The 18,872-nt window shown below is 46.6% G+C and overlaps 2 protein-coding genes across 2 annotated transcripts in view; one reads left to right on the forward strand and one right to left on the reverse strand.

Moving 5' to 3' along the window:
• The first annotated feature begins 6,198 nt into the window (after positions 1 to 6,198).
• Positions 6,199 to 11,595, forward strand: LOC132901020 (uncharacterized). The gene is made up of 2 exons (XM_060943434.1): positions 6,199 to 7,376; positions 7,437 to 11,595. Exons 1-2 carry the CDS (start codon positions 6,199 to 6,201, stop codon positions 11,593 to 11,595), a joined length of 5,337 nt encoding a protein of 1,778 aa, XP_060799417.1.
• A 6,127-nt stretch (positions 11,596 to 17,722) lies between these two features.
• cdk12 (cyclin dependent kinase 12) overlaps positions 17,723 to 18,872 on the reverse strand; it is a 29,116-nt gene continuing 27,966 nt past the window's right edge. Inside the window, exon 15 of the mRNA XM_060942331.1 lies at positions 17,723 to 18,403. Coding sequence (XP_060798314.1) covers positions 18,045 to 18,403 — 359 coding nt within the window. The 3' untranslated portion in view covers positions 17,723 to 18,044. The remainder of the gene's footprint in view (positions 18,404 to 18,872) is intronic.

Raw genomic sequence — 18,872 nt, forward strand, 5'->3', positions numbered from 1 at the left:
TGCGCTTGGTGAGTGTGAGGACTCGAGCTGCTGAGTTTTGGATGGACTGCAGGCGATTGAGCAATGTGGCAGGGAGACCATAAAAGAGAGAACTGCAGTAGTCAAGACGAGAAAAGATAAAACGCATTGACCAACATTTTGGCATCAGTTTGAAAGAGAAAAGGGCGGAGACGAGCAATATTGCGGAGGTCAAAGAAAGCATTCTTAGTAATTAGTTTAAGATGGGGTTCAAACGTAAGGGTGGAGTCAAAGAGAACTCCAAGGTTTTTTATAACTTGGGAAGGATGAATAGACACACCATCTACATCAATAGTAAAACTGGAGAAATTCAGAACCTGTCTTTTGGTACCTACTAATAGAACCTCTGTTTTGTCAGCATTAAGTTTAAGGCAGTTCTTATGCAGCCGTTGCTTAAGGTCAGTGATGCAAGTCCTTAGCAGCTGAACAGAGGCTATGGAAGGGGTGATAGTGATGTAGATATGAATGTCATCAGCATAACAATGAAAGTTAAGGCCATGGTTACGAATAATCTGGCCTGTAGGAGAAACATATAAAAAGAAGGGGACCAAGGACAGAACCCTGAGGCACACCTTGAGCAACAGTAGCAGTGGATGATTTATGAACACCAATAGAAATAAACTGTTGCCTGTTTGCTAGATATGACTGAAACCAGGCTAAAGCTAAGCCAGTAATACCAAAAGAAGACAGTCTGGAAATGAGTCTCTCATGATGTACAGTGTCAAAGGCAGCTGTGAGGTCCAAGAGAACAAGGACATTGAGATGACCAGCATCAGTTGAGAGCAGGAGGTCATTAACAACTCTTAAGAGAGCAGATTCAGTGCTGTGCAGATTGCGAAAGCCTGACTGAAAGGGTTCATAGAGATCATTTTGAGCAAGGAAAGTATGAAGCTGAGAGGCTACAACTCGTTCCATTACTTTAGCTAGGAAAGGGAGATTTGAAACGGGTCTGTAATTGGACAGTGAAAGAGAATCTAGACCAGGTTTCTTTAGTATTGGTGTAACTGAAGCGATTTTGAGGGAGATGGGAACAGTGCCTAAAGCAAAACACTGATTAATCATATGAGCAATATAAGGGGAGATAGCAGATACCCAGGATTTAAGAAGTGCAGTGGGTGCCGGGTCCAGCAGACATGAGGAGGACTTAGTCATGATTTCTGATACTTTAGAAGAATCAACAGAAGAGAAAGCAGAGAGACAGCAGTCAGCTTTATGAGAAAGAGCTACTAGCGGAACAGAAGAATGAATTTCAGAATGAAAGTGTTGGTAAATACTGTCAATTTTATCCTTGAAAAAATCCAAAAAAGCCCGACACTGAGCAGGGGAGCTGGGAGCGGTCGAGGAAGGAGGCTGAAGAAGTTTATTTATTGTATTAAACAGAGTTTTGGGTCTGTAGTTGCCACTCTTAATGATGTTAGCGTAGTAGGAGGATCGGGCAGCGTTAAGAGCATCCTTATACTTTGTGATGTGTTCAGAGAAGAGTGAAAGATGAACAGTAAGGCCAGTTTTCTTATAAAGGCACTCTAGCCGCCTTCCCTTGGCCTTCATGGCCCTGAGCTCAGAGGTGAACCAAGGAGAGGTGCGATTTGCGGAGACCTGTCTAGTTTTAAGGGGAGCGAAAGTGTTAAGTGTGTTAGATATAGTATTATTGTAAATAGCAACTGTATCATCAGGAGAGGAAACCTCAGCACATTTACAAAAAGAAGAGGAGAGAGGCAGAGAAAGAATGCACATCAATAGAAGAAAGATTATAGAAAGAGACAGTAGAACGCAGAGGAAGTTTAGAAGAAGGCACACTGAGACAACACTCAATCAACCTGATCAGTAAAACCTCCATCAGAACCCGATACAGATACAATTTTTACACCAGTAGAGCGAAGCGAGTCAAGTATATGACCAGGATTATGTGTGGGAAAGTCAACATGCTGAGTTCAACTAAAACATTCAAAGACAGTCAAGGAGCAACTAGCGTCAACATGAATGTTAAAGTCACCCAGAAGAATGACGGCAGGACAGACAGATGAGGCTACAGTTAGCAGTTCATTCAGTTCAGACAGAAAGAGAGATGGCGATGATTTGGGAGGTCGATAGATTAAGAGCAGCAACATCGGTGTGGGAGTGGAGGTTTTCAAAGCCAGATATTCACAGGATGTTACATCATGAAAAACAATCTCTTCAAGTTTCAAACCACATCAGAAAACTGCAGCGAGACCTCCACCCTTCCCTGTGAGACGGGGCTTTGATGTGTGTGTGTATCCAGATGGTGAAGACATATTTAAATGTAGATAGTCCTCGGCCTGTTGCCATGTTTCCACCAGCAGAAGTATGTCCAGGGTCTTTTGGATAATCAGGTCATTAATGAGTGACGCTTTGTTGGTGATGGAGTTTAAAAGGCCAATCTTCACAGGAAACACAGGTGACAATCCAGAGACAGCAGAACATTGCAGTTTCCCAAGTGAGCGAAGAACACCGTGATTAACTCCATGAGCGTTCTTGTTGACTGTGGCAATCTGATTGTGAGTCCATATGATGGGTATGGAAGACTCCGAAGCATAATGAGCAGTCGGAGAGCACGGAGTGATTCCAATAGAGCAGCACAGATTAAATACCGTGGAATCCAAGCGGTGCCGCGCACCAAGGCTTTTTAATTCCTCCGGCGAGTAGGTGTAAAACATGGGTAAAAGCCCGGCCACAAAACCAACACCCAGACCCACAGTCACAATCTAAAAACAGATGGACAGACACAGTCCAATGTAAGGTGCAAAGCCACCTTAGCCCAACACCGCTCATAAACGTAGCCAAAACACCAGCGGTTCCACCCAGAGTACAGTGCAGGGAAGCAATTTGACTAACCAGCACATAAAACAAGGCAACAGCGTAGTGAACGGTGGAAACTCACTCACCACTGCTGAAGTCAAGCGGGTGGAAAGAAAGCGGGGGCTCGCAGGCGGGTTAGCTAAAGGTGATTGCAAAAAGCCAGTGTCAAAACCAAGCAAGAAGAGTCTGAAAAGAGTAGAAGAGTTGTTCTTTCTCTTACCTCACTTCTCTCTCTTTATTCTTTTATTTCTCTTATATCTTTTCCAAAAACAAACAAAAACCCCCAAACATTTTGGTACCACACTTACATTTAAGGTTTTAAATTAATCTTTTAATTCCGTTTTTTTCTCTCTCTCTCGCTCATCATTCTTCCTCTTTTTACTTTTTCCTGTCTTCCTTCCTTTCTCTCTCTCTCTCTGTCTCGTTTGCTGATTCTCCCGCTGTATAAACAGCCCCACTGTATAAGGGACGTATAAAACTGCACTGGCAGAAGGGAAGGTTCGCTGCACTGAGACGGAGAAACTTCACCAATGGTTTCTATTCCCCATGAAGACAGTTGAGGGCCTGGAGTGTGCCCTGTACATGCCAACGTTCTCTGACCCTGGAGACCACTCTGGGCCCCAGCCCGGGGTGAGGGTAAGGCATGGAGACTGCACACATGGGACTCCTGCTGCCGGATGAACCCGTGCACACCGAGCGAGCCCAACCCAATCACCTTTGGACTAAGTCAAGAATCCTTGGTCAACAGCTGTACCGTGCACTCCCCCCGAGCACCAAGCAGCACCATCAGGCTGTGAACAGGAGCCCCGTCCAGGCCCTTCTCTACTCTGGAAACACCATCAAATGACCTGGCCCTCTGTCCACCAGAGTCTGTAAAAACATATGAAACTGTCTTGGACACCTGCATGCTTGGGGACACAGGAGAGATGGCCATGACCAAAGTTCAGTTGAGTGACCAGAGAGGTGAAGGGGCCCTCTTACTAGGCACAGTACCTGAACTGCCTGTCCCTCTCCTCTTAACAAAAGACAGGAAAGGGCCAACTCCAGAGCCAAGGGCGAGTTAAATCCTGCCACTAACCCATTCTCTTCTACAGGACCAATCAAAAGTCTGGACACGCCTTCTAATTCAATGTTTTTTCTTTATTTTTATTAATTAAAAGTCACTTCCTTCACTGGAAGGAAGCATACACCAGTGAACATCCTGGGTACAGACACAGATCGTGAGGGAATACAAATACCTTGGTGTTCAGCTTAACAATAAACTGGACTGGACTACCAACACAGATGCTTTGTTCAAGAAGGGCCAAAGTCGTCTCCACCTGCTGAGGAGACGGAGGTCCTTCGGCGTGTGCAAGACTCTGTTGAGGACATTCTACCACTGTGGTAGTATCTGCTATCTTCTTTGCCGTGGTCTGTTGGGGATGTGGAAGCTCAGAGAGAGACAGGAAGAGGCTGAACAAGCTGGTGAAAAGGGCCAGCTCTGTCCTGGACTGCCCTCTGAATTCCATTGAGGAGGTGTGTGTGTGTGTGTGAGGACGACGTTAGCTAAGCTAATGTCGGTCATGGACAACACCTCGCACCTCCTACATGAGACTGTTGGCGCCCTGAGCGGCTCCTGCAGCAGCAGACTGCTGCACCCACGGTGCAAGAAGGAACGCTACCGCAGGTCTCTCATCCCAACTGCTGCCAGACTTTTCACTGACAGCCTGCTGTAATGTAGCACTGTTTCTCAACGGCACCATCACCTTTTTGTCACTTTATTCCGCATCTCATCACCACCATCTACTTATGCTGTGCAGCAATATTACTACTTGGTACAATATCACTTTCATTTACAAGTATTTCTTATTCATGTCTCACTCTCATAACTCTTCTGTCCAATTATGTTCATACCCTGTGCTTTTTTGGTCATTTATTGGTTACTTTACTCACATATTCCATCCTCATTAGTTATATCATGCTGTGCAATAACATTTAATACCTGGTGCAATATTTCTATTTTAGTTGCCAGTATTTTATTAATGCAATATTGTTACTTCAGGTGAAGTACTACTCTTACCTAAGTTCCATTCTTATTTTGCTGTGTACATTACATACGTACATAGCCCGTGTTTTTACATTATTTTATACTATCTTTATTGCACTCTTTTTTTTTGTTACTGTCTATTCCTGACTCTTTCCATCTGTGAGCTGCTGGAACATGGAAATTTCCCCACCGAAAGATGAATAAAAGTCTCTTATCTTCATGTCTTAAAGTAATGATGGATGCTGTTTCTCTTTACTTAGTTATTCAGTTCTTGACATAATATGGCTTAGTACAGTTGTGTTGAATAGGGCTATTTACTTTTTTTTTAATTTACTCCAGTGGTGCTTGAAAGTTTGTGAACCCTTTACAATTTTCTATATTTCTCCATAAATGACCTAAAACATCATGTAGGAGCCACATTAAAGTTTATTTCGTTTTGACTTATGTTCGTTGTGTTCTGCACCTCTTGAGTATGCGCCCTCTATAGGTGGTGAAATGGCGCCACCAATATGGATAAAAGGATGCTCCAGTGCGCATGTCAGGAAGAAGGCAGGCCGCAGCGACACAATCTTTTGACCTCGCCCGCCAGCCAGACGCACGCTGATCACATCAACTATTGTTTGACAGTCATGCAATTTACCGACATTGTACTCATTTTTGCATACCAGTGCATCATTTTGTTTGTATTTATTTTCTTTTGTAATAAAACCGGCAACATTTCCCTTTACTTCATCTCACTGGATTTATTAGGCCAAGGGCGTGAGTCAAAGACCCGGAAGTCTGCTTTCTTCACTGGTTTACGAAATGGATAGGAACTGGGGCTATAGGAAAAGCCAAACCCGTTTTTAAGCCAGTACACTTTAGTCAAAAGATTGCTGCAACTTCTTTGGATTTCGTTGGACTTATTGGAATACGTGGAAACCTTCTCACTGCTCTCAAAGGGAACCTGTCGCCATTACACGCCAAAGCGGAGACCGGAGACAAAGGAATCTCCTCGTCGGCGGTAAGTGAGACGAAATACGGATATAGTGAAGGTTTTTTCGTTAAGATAAAATTCCTCTGATTGTTTAGAAGCCATTTTTGTTCGTGGATTTTGAAAAGACTTTTTAGAAACTTGATTTTTGAAAGTTAATTATCTTGGCCAAACAATTCAAGCCGTAGGCTGGAAGCGGCTTCGTTGGAAGACTTTTAAGTTTGAAAGGAAAAGGAACTGTTTTTGAATTTCATTGGACTTTGAGAACTGAAAATAAGATTTATATTTTTGTGATTTTGGATTTCTGGAACTTTTTACGTTTTGAATAACGGCTGACGCAAAGAAAGCAGAGGCACCTGTTACAATGGAGGATGAAACAGTGACGCGTATGCGATATGCCAGAGCAGGAAAGATGTCGCACATAACTAGACGCATGAACATTGTAAACGACTTGATGACAAAGAAGGACTTTCTTGAGGAAGTAAAGGAGAACATGACAAAGTTTAATGAGTTTTTGGAGGAGTTCAAGGCGTTGCATGCATCTTACGTGAGTTTGCTCGATGAAACAGCGCGAGAGGAAGACATGAGAATCTGGTATTGGCCGAAACTTGAAGACATCGATTCTTTTATTGGGAAAGTCTCGCAGTGGATAGTTTCTACCGAAAGGCCTAGCTCCCCTAGCACATCTGAAGTAACTTCATCCGCAAACTTAGTGCATGACACGGCACCAGCGCATGAACCTGCCCCTCCAGAACACAGCCATGCTCAAACGGATCTGGACTTTCCTGACACGCGATCACATAGGTCTAGCGCTTCATCAGGCAGATCCCACTCCTCAACGAGATCATTACGCATCAACGCGGAGGCAGAAAGAGAAGCTTTACTGGTCAAAGCGTCTAAGCTTCAGCAAAAACACGCCGTTCAGGACCAGGAGGAAATATTGCGTAAGTACAAGGAAGCGCTGGAGATAAGCACTGAATTAGATGCAACCAATGCCAAAATTAATTATTTAAAAGCTGCCGAAAAGACTTTAGCTCCCATTCCGTTTAGTTTGGAAACGACAAATGTGTCTGTGATGGAGGAACGTGCACCACAGGATGTTGAGTTCGATGAGGAAAGTCTAATTTCGTTCCATGGCACCCCCTCTGTCAGGCCCAGGGCAAGTGGTGCCCATGTTAATTTTCCCTTGCTAAACCAAGATCACAGTGCAGCTCAGCTTAGGCCCACTAGCAGTAGCCAGGTGCAGTATACCTCTTTGCCTCTTAGCCTTCCCTATGGAGGTGAAGCAAACATTTCCCCTGTCCTCCCTCAGTTGGCTGTCAGTGCAGCTAGTAGTTCATCTCAAGACACTTTGCCTACTGCAACACAGAACTCATATGTTACTCAGCTTCTTCAACCGGAACTTCAGTCTCAGCCTTTAGTACAGCCTTTAGCACCACTTCCAGTTACTCAACTTCAACCTGTGCAACCCCCTCTCTCACAGCCTCTGCAACTGCCACTGCAGCATCTGACTCAGCCTCTGCCTATAGCACCTCAGCCTCGGTCTCAACTGCAGCTACAGTCTCTGCCACTACAGGCTTCTGCACAGCCGCCAATGCCAAGGCCTCCTCTGCAGCCACAACCTGTGCAACTCCCACGGCAGCCTCAGCTTCAGCCGCAGCAGACCCAGTCTCTGCCTGTGACACTGCACCCTCAGCCTCTGCAGCCTCATCCACTGCCACTCCAGCCTCAGCCTCCTCTACAGCTGCTACAACCTCAACTCCCACCGTGGTCCCAGCCACAGCTTCAACAACAACAGTCTCAGCCTCAGCCTCAACTACAGCCTCAACTGCCACCTCAGGTACAGTTTCAGCCTCAGGCTCAAACACCCTCTTTGGCCAGCTCACCACATGACAGTCATTTGGTAACGGTACTGGAAAACCAAAACGAATTGACCAAACTGCTCATGAGGCAACAGCTATCATCCACCTTGCCACAGGGCAGCATTTCAGTCTTTGATGGTGAGGTATTGGAATACAAATCATTCATTCACAACTTCAAAAACACAATTGAACGTAAAACTGACAACTGTAGAGACAGACTGCAATATCTAATTCAGTACACAAAGGGCCAAGCTCAACGGCTTGTCAAAAGCTGTGAATACATGGAACCTGACAGAGGCTATGAAAAGGCTCTGAAATTACTGAAAGAAAACTTTGGCAATGAGTATAAGATCTCTTGTGCCTACTTAGAAAAGGCCCTCTCATGGCCTCAAATCAAACCACAGGATGCCAAGTCCCTGCAGGAGTTTGCCATGTTCTTGCGGAGTTGTTGCAATGCAATGGAGGAGATGACCTATAGGGAGGAGTTGGACACCATATCAACCATGAGAAGCATTGCTGTGAAGTTGCCATACAAGCTACGGGAGAAATGGTGCAACAAAGCATTTGAGCTGCAACAACAACGCCAGAGCCGGGTGAGAATTTTAGATCTTGTCTCTTTTATGGAAACACAGGTTCGCGTAGCTGGAGACCCAATGTTTGGCGATCTCCGAGATCAGCCAGTAGGAAAAGGAAAGGCAAACGCTAATGTTAAAACACGGCCCTCCAAGCCCTCCAGCAGTAGCTTTGCCACTAGTATAGCGCCTGTTAAAGGAACAAGCTATGTCCCATCAGACCAGTCATGTGACTTCTGCAGCTCCAAGCATGCACTGGACTCTTGCCAGAAGTTCACAAGAAAGGCTCATAGAGACAAGCTGAGCTTTCTAAGGTCCAAGGGAATCTGCTATGGATGTCTCACCTCAGGGCACATTAGTAAAGACTGCAGTAGGCGTCTTATCTGTAACGTGTGCAGGCGAAACCATCCCAGCAGCCTCCACATTGCAACCAAGGAAACGGCTAATCCACCTGAAAGTGCAGCAGAGTCATGTGCTCATATAGGGGCCGGAGACAATGAGGGCGTGCTTTCCATTGTTGCAGTTAAAGTCAGGGCAGCAAAGGGCAGCCATGTCATTGAAACATACGCTCTGTTGGATCCTGGATCTTCTGCCACCTTCTGCTCAGAGGAGCTCATGACACGTCTGAACTTGACTGGAAAGAGGACAAACATACTTCTGCGTACCATGAGTCAGGAAACGTCAGTCCCAACATATGTTGTGTCAGGATTGGAGATTTCAGCATTGAACAGCGACACATTCTTCAGTCTTCCTGGCACATTGACCCAAAAGAACATGCCAGTAACCAGTAGCAGCATCCCCAAGCAAAGTGATCTAGCGCATTGGGCGTACTTGGGTAAGGTCACCATTCCCTCCATTTGTTCAAAAGTGGAACTGTTGATTGGCACAAATGCTCCACACTTACTTGAGCCATGGGAGGTTATAAACAGCCAAAATGGGGGTCCCTATGCAGTTAGAACGCTGTTAGGGTGGGTGGTAAATGGGCCATTCAGAAGCACTGCTGGTATTAGGACAAGTGTGACAGTTAATAGGATATCGGTTGAGGGTCTAGAAAAGCTGATAATCTCACAGTACAACCAGGATTTCCAGGAGAATGCATCTGAGGAAAAGACGGAAATGTCTGTCGAGGATAAAAGATTCTTGCAGATGGCAAATGAGGCAGTACTGGAGAATGGACACTACAGTTTAAAACTGCCCTTCAGGAAGGCGAGCGTGCATATGCCAAGCAACAGGAAAATGGCAGAACAGCGCCTGAACAGCCTGAAAAGGAAAATGGCCAGGAATGATCAGTTCAAACAGGAGTACACAGCATTCATCACAGACTTCTTTGACAACAACTACGCTGAGGAAGTCCCACAGGGGGAGCTCCAACAGCCAGCAGGAGCCACATGGTTTTTGCCACACCATGGGGTCTACCACCCAAAGAAGAAAAAGCTCAGAGTGGTGTTTGACTGTGCTGCATCATTCCAAGGTGTATCACTCAACTCGGAACTGCTACCGGGCCCAGACCTCACCAACTCTCTCCTTGGTGTTATCATGAGGTTTCGCAAAGAGCCCATTGCAGTCATGGCTGACATCAAATCAATGTTCCATCAGGTCAGAGTGGCAAAGTCTGATGTGGACTACTTACGATTCCTCTGGTGGCCACAAGGTGACACCAGACAGACTCCAAAAGAACACCGCATGCTTGTGCACATCTTTGGTGCTGTATCCTCCCCCAGTATTGCAACCTATGCTCTCCAAAGAACTGCCACTGACTATGAAAGTTGTTTTTCCCCTCAGGTAGCAGAAACCATTAGACACAACTTTTATGTTGACGACTGCGCCAGGTCAGTGGCCAAAGAGTCTGATGCCATCCAGCTGGTAAGAGACCTCACCGCATTGTGCAGCAAAGGTGGGTTCCTGCTAACTCAGTGGGTGAGCAATAGCCGTGCAGTGCTGGCATCCATTCCCCAAGAGCACAGAGCCAAAGACATTAAGTCTCTTGATCTTGACAAAGACAGCCTGCCAGTTGAGCGAGCATTGGGACTGCAATGGTCTGTAGACTCAGATAGCTTTCAGTTCAACACCAACCTCAACCAAAAGCCACATACACGCCGAGGCATACTGTCTGTTGTAAGCTCTGTTTTTGACCCACTTGGTTTTCTTGCCCCTCTCATTCTTCCTGCTAAGCAGTTGCTACAGGAGCTCTGCCAGGCGGGCTACGGATGGGACGAACCACTACCACAGGGCATATCTAAGCGATGGATGGAGTGGACCAGCAGCTTGGAGTTGGTCAAAGGCTTCACCGTGCCGCGCTGTTTGAAACCAGAGGGCTTTGGAGTGACCAGATGTGTCGAACTGCATCACTTTGCCGACGCCAGTGAGAGTGGGTACGGCTCTGTCAGCTATATCAGACAGGTGAACAGGAAGCATGTAGTACATGTCACCTTTGTACTGGGCAAATCTAGAGTACTACCCCTAAAGAAAATCACGGTGCCAAGACTGGAGCTAGCAGCCGCTGCTCTGTCAGTCAAAGTGGACCGAATGCTGAGAAGAGAGCTACACTTGGATTTAGAGCCCTCAGTATTCTGGACGGACAGCCAAACGGTGCTGAAATACATCGCTAACGACCAAGCCAGGTTTAAGACCTATGTGGCAAATAGGGTCTCATTTATACGAGACAATACAGAGCTGTCTCAGTGGAGATATGTAGGCAGCAAAGACAACCCTGCGGACGACGCATCCAGAGGGTTGAATGCCAGAAAATTTATGGAGCAAAAACGATGGATGCATGCCCCAGATTTTCTATGGAAAACACAGGAATGTTGGCCAGTAGTGCAGGCACAGGGTCCTTTGCTTCAGGGTGATCCAGAGGTAAGGAAAACCACTACAGTGTTCACAGCCATGGTAAAACCTGAAACCCCTACTGACCAGCTTATCATGTATTTCTCAGACTGGACCAGCCTCTTAAAGGCTGTAGCTTGGTACCTCAAGCTAAAGAAAGCTTTGGTGCTGAAAGTGAAAAGTGGAAAGCTCACCCCACTTGTCCACTCTGACATGTCAAAGTTGAGCCCCAAGCTGGAAGCTATAAAGCCCTTAACAGTGACTGATCTAGCAGACGCAGAGAGAGCTGTTGTCATGTATGTTCAGAGACAAGCTTTCCCTAACGAACTGTCAACATTGCAGATGACTCCTCCCAGAGTACCCCACAACAGCAGGCTGCGCAGACTCGATCCTGTATTGGAGGATGGCCTCTTAAGGGTAGGTGGCAGGCTACACCGATCTGCAATGCCGGAGGAGACTAAACACCCCTGCATCGTTCACACATATCAGTATTGTTGTTAAGACACATTCATAAGCGCAGTGGACACAGTGGCAGAAACCACATGCTTTCAGAGCTCCGTAGGAGATACTGGATCGTAAAGGGCAACTCAGTGGCAAGAAAGGTGCTCTCCAAATGTGTCATGTGCCGCCGTGTGAGAGGCAAAGTAGGACAGCAGAAAATGGCAGACCTGCCGCTGGAAAGAATTCTACCTGACCTCCCACCCTTCACCAACGTTGGACTGGACTACTTCGGGCCAATTGAGGTGAGGCGAGGGAGAGGCACCATCAAAAGGTACGGAGTTATCTTCACTTGCATGTCTAGCAGAGCTGTACATTTAGAAATTGCATATACCGTGGACACCGACTCATGCATTCATGCTCTGAGGAGATTTGTGTGCAGGAGAGGCCAAGTCAGGCGCATCAGGTCTGACAATGGGACGAACCTGGTGGGTGCGCATGCAGAGCTGAAGAGGGCCCTGATGTCCATCAATCAGAAGAAAATTCAAGACTCCCTACTTCCTGATCGCATCGAATGGAGCTTCAACCCACCTGCTGCATCACACCATGGCGGAGTCTGGGAAAGACTCATAAGATCCGTCCGGCAGGTATTCAACTCCATTCTGCACCAGCAAACAACCGATGACGAAGGCCTTCATACCCTCTTCTGTGAGGTGGAGGCAGTCCTGAATAGCCGCCCCCTCTCCACAGCCTCCTCAGACCCCCACGACGTGGAACCACTGACTCCTAATCATCTCCTTTTGATTAAGACTACACCCACTCTGCCCCCTGGAGTCTTCCAGAAGACCGACATTTACGCCAAACGCCGCTGGAAACAAGTCCAGTACATGGCTGACGTCTTCTGGCAAAGATGGACGAAGGAGTATCTTCTACTGCTACAGGAAAGGCAGAAATGGACAGGCACAAAGAAAAACTTCAGCATCGGAGACGTTGTCCTGGTGGTCGATCCCAATGCTCCGCGAGGGTCCTGGCCGCTTGGAAGAGTGCTGGAGACCACAGCAGATGCAAGAGGCCTGGTCAGATCCGTGAAGCTTAAGACCAAGACGTCAGTTCTTGAGAGGCCCATTACCAAGCTGTGCCGCATCCTTGAGGCCGATGACGATGCCTAATGAAAACACTATACAGGAAAGTAGTGTTATTTATTTAATTCATTTGAATTGCATACTTTTTTTTTTTTAATAACTGCCATATTTGGACTCTTTTGCTATTCATAGTTAATAGACCCTTTATAACTTGGCTCCTTTTTTGTATATTTTGTAATAATTGATTCTTGGAAAACAATTAAGGGGCCGGTGTGTAGGAGCCACATTAAAGTTTATTTCGTTTTGACTTATGTTCGTTGTGTTCTGCACCTCTTGAGTATGCGCCCTCTATAGGTGGTGAAATGGCGCCACCAATATGGATAAAAGGATGCTCCAGTGCGCATGTCAGGAAGAAGGCAGGCCGCAGCGACACAATCTTTTGACCTCGCCCGCCAGCCAGACGCACGCTGATCACATCAACTATTGTTGGACAGTCATGCAATTTACCGACATTGTACTCATTTTTGCATACCAGTGCATCATTTTGTTTGTATTTATTTTCTTTTGTAATAAAACCGGCAACATTTCCCTTTACTTCATCTCACTGGATTTATTAGGCCAAGGGCGTGAGTCAAAGACCCAGAAGTCTGCTTTCTTCACTGGTTTACGAAATGGATAGGAACTGGGGCTATAGGAAAAGCCAAACCCGTTTTTAAGCCAGTACACATCAGATTTTCACACAAGTCCTAAAAGTAGATAAAGAGAACCCAGTTAAACAAATGAGACAAAAATATTATACTTGGTCATTTATTTATTGAGGAAAATGATCCAATATTACATATCTGTGAGTGGCAAAAGTATGTGAACCTCTAGGATTAGCAGTTAATTTGAAGGTGAAATTAGAGTCAGGTGTTTTCAATCAATGGGATGACAATCAGGTGTGAGTGGGCACCCTGTTTTATTTAAAGAACAGGGATCTATCAAAGTCTGATCTTCACAACACATGTTTGTGGAAGTGTATCATGGCACGAACAAAGGAGATTTCTGAGGACCTCAGAAAAAGCATTGTTGATGCTCACCAGGCTGGAAAAGGTTACAAAACCATCTCTAAAGAGTTTGGACTCCACCAATCCACAGTCAGACAGATTGTGTACAAATGGAGGAAATTCAAGACCATTGTTACCCTCCCCAGGAGTGGTCGACAAACAAAGATCACTCCAAGAGCAAGGCATGTAATAGTCAGCGAGGTCACAAAGGACCCCAGGGTCACTTCTAAGCAACTGAAGGCCTCTCTCACATTGGCTAATGTTAATGTTCATGAGTCCACCATCAGGAGAACACTGAACAACAATGGTGTGCATGGCAGGGTTGCAAGGAGAAAGCCACTGCTCTCCAAAAAGAACATTGCTGCTCGTCTGCAGTTTGCTAAAGATCACGTGGACAAGCCAGAAGGCTATTGAAAAAATGTTTTTGGACGGATGAGACCAAAATAGAACTTTTTGGTTTAAATGACAAGCATTATATTTGGAGAAAGGAAAACACTGCATTCCAGCATAAGAACCTTATCCCATCTGTGAAACATGGTGGTGGTAGTATCATGGTTTGGGCCCGTTTTGCTGCATCTGGGCCAGGACGGCTTGCCGTCATTGATGGACCAATGAATTCTGAATTATACCAGCGAATTCTAAAGGAAAATGTCAGGACATCTGTCCATGAACTGCATCTCAAGAGAAGGTGGGTCATGCAGCAAGACAACGACCCTAAGCACACAAGTCGTTTTACCAAAGAACGGTTAAAGAAGAATAAAGTGAATGTTTTGGAATGGCCAAGTCAAAGTCCTGACCTTAATCCAATGGAAATGTTGTGGAAGGACCTGAAGCGAGCAGTTCATGTGAGGAAACCCACCAACATCCCAGAGTTGAAGCTGTTCTGTACGGAGGAACGGGCTAAAATTCCTCCAAGCCGGTGTGCAGGACTGATCAACAGTTACCGCAAATGTTTAGTTGCAGTTATTGCTGCACAAGGGGGTCACACCAGATACTGAAAGCAAAGGGTCACATACTTTTGCCACTCACAGATATGTAATATTGGATCATTTTCCTCAATAAATAAATGACCAAGTATAATATTTTTGTCTCATTTGTTTAACTGGGTTCTCTTTATCTACTTTTAGGACTTGTGTGAAAATCTGATGATGTTTTAGATCATATTTATGCAGAAATATAGAAAATTCTAAAGGGTTCACAAACTTTCAAGCACCACCATATTTCCTGTTTGATCTCATACGCATTAAGGTGGCAAGAAATTGCACTAATTAACTTTTGATGAGAGACACCTGTTAATTGAAAAGCATTCCAGCTGACTCCCTTATGAAGCTGGGTAAGATAATGCCAGTAGTGTGCAAAGCATCATCAAGAGAAACACTGGATACTTTGAAGGAGCTAAAATATCAAACACTGTTTTGTTTAATACTTTGTTTCCCAGATAAGTTCCAGATGTTATTCCATAGTTCTAATGTCTTCAGTATTGTACAGAAACACCTATGAATGAATAGGTGCCTAAACTTTTGACTGGTACTGAAGATACCACCATGTCAATGATGAGGAGAAATTTGGTTGTGAGAAGAAGGATGATGAGAGGCTCAAACACTGCTGGGGCAGGTATGCCAGATTGAGGGTAAAGATCAGCTCAGAGGTCAAGCCCTCCCTGATTCTGTACTAATACACCAAACACCGAGGCCAAGCATGCTCCTTCTTGGTGATCCCTGCTCCAAGGTCAATGGAGTGATGCACCTCACCCAATCCTACCTGCTCAGAGACCACTTAGGAACTCTCAACACTCTTGAAAAGCTGAGGAACCACTTTCACCGGCCTGGTATGGAAGATGAAGTGCATAACTTCTGCCAGAGATATCCTCAGCACCAGCACATCACCCTCAGGAAGCCAGCCCTGGCTCCACTCTTGCCTTTGCCCATGATTGGTGTTCCCTTGAAGAAAGTATGCATGGATCTAGTGGATCCACTCCCAAAGTCTGCCCAAGGGCACAAGCACATCCTCATCATCAACTACACCACCCAGTACCCCAAGGCAGTCCCCCTTCTGCTCGGTGATCGAGTTTGTCCAGAACAAGCAAGAGAGGATTGGCTGGAAAGTACTGATCGTGCACCAATACATGCAGGAGGCCCAAACTGAACGTACAACCAGCCAGCGCAACCTCACAAGGTCCAGCCAGGTGACCATGTGCTCCTGCTGCTATCAAAGCAAAGTTCCTTGCCCACTGGCAGGACCCCTACACAGTCCTCGAGTGGGTGGGCCCAATGAACTACCATCTGCAACAACCAGGTAAGCGCAAAGATTCTCAGATGTACCATATCAACTTGCATAAAAAGTGGACAGATCGTGTGCCACTGTCCCCACAGACCCACTTGGGTGTACCCTGGTTCAGTGAGGAGATGACCTCACTCGCTTCCAATAACAGGAGCTTAGGGAGCTGGTAAACCAATTTGGTGAAGAGTTCTCGGCAGAGCCACGTCAGACCCAGCATGAGAAAGATCCCTGGGGTCATAATACAGCAAACAACCCTACCAAGTCCCAGAGACCCATCAAAGACGATGTGGACAAATGTTACATGATGGTGTTATCGAGGAGTCTGCCAGCCCCTGGTCCAGCCCCATCATTGCAGACCTGAAGCCAGACAGTAGTCTCCAGATCTGCAATGACTTCTGGATATTCGACCATGTTTCGGAGTTTAACTATTCGTCCCTTGGGTAGACAACCTGGTAAGACCATGTTAGGGGGGCCGCAGTTAATTTCCACATCCCCAAGGGTTCCTGGCAGGTGCCCCGGACCCAGGAGTGAGACAAAAAAATAGCATTCAGCACATTGTCTGGCCAGTAGGAGTACCAGTTCCTCCCTTTCAGCCTCCATGGGGTGCCAGCAACATTCCAAATGCTCATGGATGTTGTCCACCGCCCTTGCTGCTGCCTATCTGGGTGACATCATGCATTCGTCCACGTGAGCAGACTACCGGTACCACGTGAGTGAGGTCCTGGGGCTGACAAAAGGTACAGTACCTGGGTTCAGCTGTGGGGGTTACTGAATACTGTAAAAGGCCGTATAAACGCGCCGAACCCATCTCACCCTCACGCCGTATAAACGCGCCGAACCCGTCTCACCCTCACGCCGTATAAACGCGCCGAACCCGTCTCACCCTCACGCCGTATAAACGCGCCGAACCCGTCTCACCCTCACGCCGTATAAACGCGCCGAACCCGTCTCACCCTCACGCCGTATAAACGCGCCGAACCCGTCTCACCCTCACGCCGTATAAACGCGCCGAACCCGTCTCACCCTCACGCCGTATAAACGCGCCGAACCCGTCTCACCCTCACGCCGTATAAACGCGCCGAACCCGTCTCACCCTCACGCCGTATAAACGCGCCGAACCCGTCTCACCCTCACGCCGTATAAACGCGCCGAACCCGTCTCACCCTCACGCCGTATAAACGCGCCGAACCCGTCTCACCCTCACGCCGTATAAACGCGCCGAACCCGTCTCACCCTCACGCCGTATAAACGCGCCGAACCCGTCTCACCCTCACGCTGTATAAACATGCCGAACCCATCTCACCCTCACGCCGTATAAACACACTGAACCTGTCTCACTCTCACGCTGTATCAAAATGCTGAACCCGTCTCACTCATGCTGTATAAGCATGCTGAACCTGTCTCACTCTCACAGCATATAAACACGCTGAACCTGTCTCACACTCACGCCGTATAAATGCCCCGAACCCGCCTTACTCTCACGCTGTATCAAAATGCTGAACCCGTCTCACTCTCACGCTGTATAAACACGCTGAACCCGTCTCACTCTCACGCTGTATAAACACGCTGAACCCGTCTCACTCTCACGCTGTATAAACACGCTGAACCCGTCTCACTCTCACGCTGTATAAACACGCTGAACCCGTCTCACTCTCACGCTGTATAAACGCGCTGAACCCGTTTCACACTCACGCTGTATAAACACGCTGAACCCGTCTCACACTCACGCTGTATAAACACGCTGAACCCGTCTCACACTCACGCTGTATAAACACACCGCTCTTTCACACAGCTTCATTTAATAAACAGAAGAAAAATTATTTACAAAAACATTTGTTTATCTCGTCACTGTAACTGAAAGCGAAGAACTCATGATGATGTGGGACGTGGTGGTGGTGGTGGTGGTCCTGTTGTAGCTGTGTTCAGTTTTAGGTCATGATCTCAGTCATTTTGAAGATTTTATATAAAGTAAAGCTGATGTGTGTGTGTGTGTGTGTGTGTGTGTGTGTGTAGAATGAACCACCTCAGGACAGAAGTGTGTGAGATGTAGAATTAGTGTCGAGTCCAGTCCAGATACCCATTAAAGAGAAACCATGGTGAAGCTTCAGGACTCGCTCTCCTGTCTGTCCTCCCCACAGGACCCCAGGGTGAAACGGAGGTCCTGGTCACGGGGGTACTGAGCTCCTGCGTTAGCATTAGCATTGTTAGCATCGTGTTCAGGCTGGTTGAAGATGAGCGCTGCCGGAGAGGAATACGAGGACGACGGCTGCGTCTCCTTCACACACCGAGAGTCTAAGGAAGTGGACTTGCGCTCTGAGGCATGCTGGGAAATGAGCTGTAGGAGCGCAGACGCCATGTCACCATGGAGATCGTCTGGCTGCACAGACGGAGCAGCCGGGGTCGCTGGGTCACAGGTCAGCACCGGAGTCAGGGCGAGAGGCTTCTCACTGAAGAGGGTCGAGTCTGAAACAACAAACGACAACAGTGAGCTAACACTCGGAGTGTGTGTGTGTGTGTGTGTTCTCCACAGTGCTGTGAGAGTGTGATTAGAGGAGACAGTGAGGTGAGTGCAGCTCCTCACCAGCAGATGGAGACAGAGAGGTTTAGTTTACGCCAATAAACAGCAGTTTATCTACAGTACAATAATAACTCATACTGGCATCAAGTCAAAGTGTGGATCGTAGTAATTACTGTCTAATAACATTTCTGCTCAATTATTACTCATAAGATTCTCTTCAAACCTGTGTGTGCGCGTGTACAGTCAGTCAGTGCTTTGAAAAATGACAAATTTTAAAACGATTTTTTCATAATCAAATTAATCAAAAGTTAAATCCATCTCAGTGGGAATAAACAAAAGCGAGCAACTGGATGGAACGGGGAAAGATGGGAGGAAGCAATGAAGGATGAAGAAAGAAAAAGAAAGAAAGAAAGA

Source organism: Neoarius graeffei, chromosome 16, assembly GCF_027579695.1.
Source record: "Neoarius graeffei isolate fNeoGra1 chromosome 16, fNeoGra1.pri, whole genome shotgun sequence".
Taxonomy (NCBI): Eukaryota; Metazoa; Chordata; class Actinopteri; order Siluriformes; family Ariidae; genus Neoarius; species Neoarius graeffei.

Coding starts and splice junctions, on each gene's coding strand:
- LOC132901020 (XM_060943434.1), top strand. CDS start 6,199: ATGGAGGATGAAACAGTGACGCGTATGCGATATGCCAGAGCAGGAAAG. Junction 7,377..7,436: donor CCTATAGCACCTCAGCCTCG/GTCTCAACTGCA, acceptor GCCAATGCCAAG/GCCTCCTCTGCAGCCACAAC.